Source organism: Triticum dicoccoides, chromosome 2B, assembly GCF_002162155.2.
Source record: "Triticum dicoccoides isolate Atlit2015 ecotype Zavitan chromosome 2B, WEW_v2.0, whole genome shotgun sequence".
Classification (NCBI taxonomy): Eukaryota; Viridiplantae; Streptophyta; class Magnoliopsida; order Poales; family Poaceae; genus Triticum; species Triticum dicoccoides.
Genome location: NC_041383.1, coordinates 105609668 through 105616710, shown reverse-complemented (window position 1 = coordinate 105616710; position 7043 = coordinate 105609668). Strand labels below are relative to the sequence as shown.

General features: G+C 39.7%; 1 protein-coding gene across 1 annotated transcript in view; it reads left to right on the top strand.

The window, feature by feature from the left end:
• Positions 1 to 288: 288 nt before the first annotated feature.
• Positions 289 to 7043, top strand: part of LOC119362380 (ATP-dependent DNA helicase RecQ-like) — an 8559-nt gene continuing 1804 nt past the window's right edge. Inside the window, exons 1-16 of the mRNA XM_037627583.1 lie at positions 289 to 306; positions 411 to 523; positions 1456 to 1531; positions 1634 to 1776; positions 1991 to 2077; positions 2374 to 2457; positions 2682 to 2889; positions 3643 to 3728; positions 4168 to 4399; positions 4535 to 4655; positions 5179 to 5315; positions 5624 to 5732; positions 6306 to 6348; positions 6443 to 6602; positions 6727 to 6797; positions 6899 to 6992. Of these exons, the coding sequence (XP_037483480.1) occupies positions 289 to 306; positions 411 to 523; positions 1456 to 1531; positions 1634 to 1776; positions 1991 to 2077; positions 2374 to 2457; positions 2682 to 2889; positions 3643 to 3728; positions 4168 to 4399; positions 4535 to 4655; positions 5179 to 5315; positions 5624 to 5732; positions 6306 to 6348; positions 6443 to 6602; positions 6727 to 6797; positions 6899 to 6992 (1782 nt within the window). The remainder of the gene's footprint in view (positions 307 to 410; positions 524 to 1455; positions 1532 to 1633; positions 1777 to 1990; positions 2078 to 2373; positions 2458 to 2681; positions 2890 to 3642; positions 3729 to 4167; positions 4400 to 4534; positions 4656 to 5178; positions 5316 to 5623; positions 5733 to 6305; positions 6349 to 6442; positions 6603 to 6726; positions 6798 to 6898; positions 6993 to 7043) is intronic.

Sequence of the window (7043 nt, the reverse complement as noted above, 5' to 3'; positions counted from 1 at the left end):
ACATGACCATGCATACTTTCGCCGAGACCCTGCCGGCCCAAAAGACCAGCTACACCAGGCCCGCTAAAGTCCACGAGACCTAAAAAAAAAAAGGCGAATTGGCGGGAACGCAGATAAAAGAGCGCCGCAAACCAAAACCCCTTCCCCCAAACCCCCACCTCGCCGCCCACCACCACCCGTCCGTTCCATTCCAATCCCCTCGCCCCGCTCCCTTCCTTCCCCAATCCAACCCTACCGCAGCCGTCCGGTTCAATCTCCCCCCGCGGAGCCCGACGCTCCGGCGCCACAATGGAGGCGGCCCTGAAGGTACCCTCCCCGCCCGCTCCCCCCTAAACCCTAGCCGGCGCCTAAACCCTAGGCACCGAGGCGCGCCATTCTAATCCGGGGCTTTTTTATTTTTCTGGTCGCAGAGGTACTTCGGGTACACGGGGTTCAGGCCGTACCAGCGGGAGATCGTCGATACGATCATGCAAGGGCGGGACTGCCTGGTCGTCATGGCCACCGGCAGCGGCAAGTCCATGTGGTAAGTGAACAAACCCCGCGCCTGCTCTGCTCGCGCGCTCCATTTTGCTTGGTTGCGGTTATGGAGGATGGCGCTAGGTGCTGTTTTTTTGTTTGTTTGTTTGGTGTGTGGAGTTCGGTGGATCTGCAGGCTGAGCACTGCAGTGGCTGAATCTAGGTTTGGGCGCTGCATTTGGTAGATGATAAATTAGTTGTGCTGCATTTCTTGGCAGTGCTCTGCTTTATGCTCTGCTGATTGCATTACTAAAAGTTGCTTTGGACAGTCTGATCTGCATTACTGTTTTTGGGAGAAAAATGTCAGTCATTTTGGTGATAAATGTTGGGAACCTGTAAGCTATGAAGTGGTTAAATCATCTTCAACGGAGTATCCAAACTCATCTAGTATTGCAACATGTCATCGGTTCAGTGTGAGGCTAAGAGAGCTTTGCAGAGCATGATTAGAAAACGTTATGTTTTGTACCAGTGGAATTGGTTGATGGTCAGAGATTGCAAAGTGTATGTGCTATTGTTTCACATTTTGGTGACATTTTTGTAACTTTGATAAACGGGCAGTCATGTATAAGCATCTCATCTCTGTTATGGCGACTGCTAGCTTGTCGATTGTATGTACCCAGCAGGGAACTGCTGGGGAAGATTTTTGTTTGTTTATACACAGATATATATAGTGGATGTTACTATTGGCACAATTGTTTGTTAACCTTTTTTTTTGTGAAATGGGTGAGGGTGGTTCTTTCTTGAAACTCGGCAGTGCGGTTGTCATCGTGTCAAATAAAAATTATTGAAGTTTCTGATTTTTTTAGTTAAGGACCTGAAAATGTGTTTTGCCGGCCATCGGAAGTAAAAGAAATATGCATCTGTTTAAAATTTTGATGTTATTACTTCCCCTTGTATGTTGGAAACTTAATTTTCTCATGGTAATTCTTTTCATGGCAGCTATCAAATCCCTCCACTGGTTGCAAAGAAGACAGCTGTTGTTGTCAGCCCTCTTCTGTCACTGATGCAAGATCAGGTATGATTGCTAGATACAGTATAACATTTTTTGGTGCTTTCCTCATTCTGGGTTTGCTTTGACATGAAAGCTTTTATTGTGGGTTTCATTTACTTCAAACAGGTCATGAGTTTAAAACAACATGGTGTGAGATCTGAGTATCTTGGCAGCACCCAAATGAATAGCTCTGTTAGCAGTGAGGCTGAAAAAGGCATGTATGATGTTCTGTACATGACCCCTGAGAAAGCTATTGCACTTCCTTCAAGGTGAAAATCCTGTGATATAAAAGCAGATTATGGTCGTTATTGACTTATAGTTTGCAGCACTTACAAAACTATAATTGTCAATTATTTGGCTGAGCTGGAAGGCACACACATACGAAGCTGCAAATTACTGCTCATGTGTCTTTTTTGGTCCCTTGTAGAATTTAATAATATGGCGGTGGGTCTGTTGATTTACAGTTTTCAATCGTCTATCCAGGTTCTGGAGTAACTTGCAAGCTTCCGGAATCTGCTTGTTCGCCATTGATGAAGCGCATTGCATATCGGAATGGGGTCATGATTTCAGGTCATTTGTTCTTCTATTGTGTGAATTATTTATTCAGCAAAAGGGCTGATAATTAACTTTCATTTAAATTTTTAATATGTGTTATGCATGTATTTCAAAAATTCTGTGTGTGCTGATGTCAAATGTAAAAGCTGTCAGTTCATATCACCCATCAATTCTCGCTCGGTTTCTCTCAACCTTAAATTCTGCAATCAAACTTAGCAACCAGTCAGTCTAGTACTTATTACTTATAGCTTCTTTTCTTCATTGCAATTCTCTCTCTTATTACTGATTGTAATTCTCTCTGTTGTATGCAGGCCGGAGTACAAGCAGCTGCATTTATTGCGTGAGCACCTTTTGGGTGTTCCCTTCGTTGCTCTAACTGCGACAGCCACAGAAAGGTATGGATGTTTCACTATCAGTTATTTTTACCTGTTTATCCTGCTTTTGTTGATATCCAATGGTGATGTCTTTCCTCTGCTTGTTGTAGCTACTTGCATATTATTACCATAAATATTTTTGCTCACTATGATGATTGCTTACTTGTTTTATTTATTTTCCAGAGTGTCTATATCCCTTTTCTACCTGTACCAAATTCGTGGTGACTTTCAATTTGATTTTGTAGGGTCCGTGGAGATATTGCCAATTCCTTGAACCTGAGCAATCCTCACGTTGCAATCGGATCATTTGATCGTCCTAACCTTTTCTACGGTGTGAAATCATACAACCGATCTATGTCCTTTATCAGTGAACTTGTGAAAGATGTCTCAAAGAACTGCACTGTTGGTGGCTCAACAATCATTTACTGTACCACCATCCGGGACACTGAACAGGTTTGTATTTTCCAGCGTTGTACATTTTCATTCTTCTATATTTTGAGGCAACTGGTACACAAGCACGGATATGGCTGCTTGTAAGCGGGAGCTGTGTGGTCTTTAAATTCTTTAGGAAAATATTAAGTTCATGCTGACTCAGTAAGACTTTTTTGGAGAAAAATAATAAGCTTGAAATAAGTATGGGATACTTGTCTGTTGATCATTGATAGTATCAGGCATTTTCTTCTTCTGACTGATGTAATGGATTTTGGAGAGTAGTCAAACTTTTGTTGGGTACACGCATTTAGATCTGTACTGTACGTAATGTATCCTGAAGGATACGCAATAATAAGTTTATATACATTTTTCTTGGAGTAATATGGGAATTTCTGTGCTCCAGTTTTGATTGTAGAAGCTGCTTTTAACATATACCTAGCTTTATCTTTATCTTTACACTTATAATGATCTGGATTGGTGTCGGTCCATCGACCCTCACAAATTCCCTATTAAGTTGGTAAAAAGATTAATTACTGTAATTATCTTACATTCTATGTAGTAGACAGATATCATGATCTTTTGATTAGTTGATTCGATTGATGTATATTTCGAGATATTTTTTCATTTGCACAAAGTTAGGGACTAATTATGGAAGTTTTTAAACAACTCATGCAATAAAAAATGCTTCTATAGAAATGCACAAGCATTTAAATTCCATAGCAACACACATGTATTTAGCTAGTTAATGTGCTAAATGCGACTTTTCTCTGTCAGGTACATGAAGCAATGATCACTGCTGGAATCAAAGCTAACATTTACCATGGTAAAATGGGTAGCAAAGCTAGAGAGGAATCCCATAGGTCTGCCATCTATGCACATGCCAACTTTTTGTTTGGCTGTTCATTGTCTCTTCTTTCCTTCTCAATTTATTTTGGACAAACCAAATTCCTTAAGTAGGTTGAATTGATGAATGCTCAGAGTATCATTCTGAGTTCATTTTAAACACTTCATCTAAAGAATGCTTTGACAAATGTTTTTGTTATCTAGTTAAATATTCTGGATCAAGCCATTTTATACCTCTTATGATTCACAACTCACGTGGGTTGTGATCTGATCTGACACTACAAAACACTTCCAAGATAATGTTCTGTTAGTAACGCTTTAGATCTTGCAAGTAATCAAACGAGAAAATATAACAGATATAAGGCATTAAGTGTAGTGAGTTCTCATACAGCTTTTTACAAATGTTGGCTTCACAACGTAGTGATTTTGATGATAAATTATGGTTCCCCTTTGCAGATCATTTGTTAGAGATGAAGTACTTGTGATGGTGGCAACTATTGCATTTGGAATGGGAATTGATAAGCCAGATGTTAGATGTGTAATACACTATGGATGTCCTAAGAGCCTAGAATCGTACTACCAGGAAAGTGGGCGTTGTGGAAGAGATGGACTGCCTTCAGTGTGCTGGCTATATTACCAAAGAAGTGATTTTGCAAAAGCTGACTTCTATTGTTCTGAAGCAACAAATGTATGTAAATATTGGGCACACAATCAGGACTTCATGTTGCACTTAAGTGATAAACATACACGGCTGCAGTTTGATTCCCATGTACTGCTTACCTATTTTATTATCTCATGGTGTATAGTTCTTACTCATCTACAGGCAACTCAAAGGAATGCCATCATGGATTCCTTCATGGCAGCACAGAAATATTGCCTCCTTGCTACATGTCGCAGAAAATCCCTGCTGCAGTACTTTGGTGAAGAGCGTTACACCGACTGTGGTATGTTTATATCACACTAGTATAGAAAAATATATCAACATCTACAACACCAAATTAGTGTGATTAGATTCATCATAAAATATTTTTTTTATGTTATAGATATTAGCACATTTTTCATGGACTTTGTCAAATATAGAGAAGTTTGACTTGGTACAAAACTAGCACATCAATTAATTTGGAAATGGAGAGGCTGAGAGAGTTCTATTTTATGAAGGTTACAAACTACCGGACTATCCTTATGTATTCCCAAAGCCAAACATCTTCAACCAGAACCCATCACAGGCCCAAGTCACTGCAAAACCTAGAAAGCTCCTTCTACACAAAGCACTGTCTGTCAGCTGCTATGCATGTTTTATTTTTCTTCTTGTAAATACATATATACTCGCAGTATCCCTGTACTTTCTGTAAGGAAAATGTTGTATTGCTGTACCAATACCCGCATATTCTTTGCTATATCGGCACATGCTACATCAAGTCTCATCTCAACTGTGACATTGATTTACAACATGCCCTTAATCTTCAGGTAACTGTGATAATTGCACAGGGACAAAAAATGAGAGGGATTTATCAAAAGAATCTTTCTTATTGCTGTCCTGTGTCAAGTCGTGCGGGGGACGCTGGGGCCTTAATATGCCAGTTGATGTTCTCCGTGGATCACGAGTAAGTTTTTCTATCATTGATGTTTGCTATGTTCCTTAGTTTGTCACATACATTGGCTAGTTTCACTTGATTGGAGATCGCCTATGCGCTGATAGTTGGGAGCAACCATATGCGGCATTATTATTGATAGTAAAGGGATTTGAAATATATCTTTGCTGAACAGTTTTGGAGTGTGTATTGTTGTACATGTTCGCAAAGTGTTGCACTTAAACTGCACACAGCAGTACCTTTTTTTTTCTTAATAACCTTGGATATTTTCCGCATTTTTTAAAAGATGTTGTATAACAATTGCTTTCTCATTTTTGTAGGTCAAAAAGATACTTGAGAAGAACTACGATAAACTCCCAATGCATGCGATGGGAAAAGACTATCCGCCAAACTGGTGGAAAGCACTTGGCAGTCTGCTTATGGCACATGGTACTGTTATGAAGTCTGTATACTCAACCAATTATTCACTTCTTGGCTAAAGCAAGGCATTCCACAGAAAATACCTGCTCCGCGTGCGGACTTTATCTCGTGCTTGTTTTCTTCTTCTTTTTCGAGAAAATGTAATTAGGTTGAAGGGCTTCCTATATAGTATCACAGTTTTGGTTGGCTCTAAGCCTCACTGAAAGTAAACTCATGAAATTTCTTTGGAGATGCTGCAGTTTTTGCAATGTTTGACTTAGTGTTAAATGTGTAGTACCCCCTCCGTCCCAAAATAAGTGTCTCAACTTTGTACTAACTTTAGTACGAAGTTGTACTAAGGTCGATGCACTTATTTTGGGATGGAGGGAGTAGTAAATTACCACAGATTTCTTATGGTGTTATTAGCTTATTATCATGCACAAGCATCTCAACTGGACATTTTACACTTGAAATGGTATAATATTTACTTTGTTGTTGGATACACTGAGCAAACACCATTCATCAGCTGCCAGTACAAAGCATTTCTGTCATCATTATTACCGGTGCTCTTATTTTTTTCATTTTTCTTGTTATTTTGTGCAGGTTACTTAAAGGAGACTGTCAGTGATGGATTTAGATTGGTCAGGTGCTTTGTTGAGTATTTATTTTGTCTGTTTTGTCCTACTGATGCTCCGAATTCTTTTTCGCTGACCATAGTAACTCTGCATCTCCATCTTCAGTGTTAGTCCAAAAGGGGTCAAGTTTCTCTCCGATGGTGGAACACCACTGGTTTTGCAGCTGACTGAAGAGATGATTGGGCAAGAGGAGCAGGGTAGTTCACAGAATAAAGAAGGGGGCTTAAATCCTTTAACCACCGCAGAATCTGAAAAGATATCTGAGGTAGACCTGATCGGATTTACTCATTAATGACTTAGGCGTTGTGCATTTTTCTTTCACACAATGCTGTTTCTTCCTTTGTACATTTGATTTGAGATTTTGTTTTTGGTATTGTTTTTTCTTTCAGGAGGAATTGAAACTCTACCAAATGCTCTTGAACATCAGGATGAAACTTGCTCAGGATATTGGAACTGCACCGTGAGTTAAATTTTGAATCTGAAATGGCATTTTTTGGGCTCTATGCTATTTAGGCATTGGAACAGTCATTGAATTGAATCTCTCCAATCCCGTTGTTTCAGATATGCTATATGCGGTGATCAGACCCTAAGACACTTTGCAAAGATTAGGCCTTCTACTGGAGCTAGACTAGCCAATATTGATGGTGTAAACCAGGTATCTCTTAGTAATGATACTTCGCAAATGCTATGCCGTAACAAAGACTAT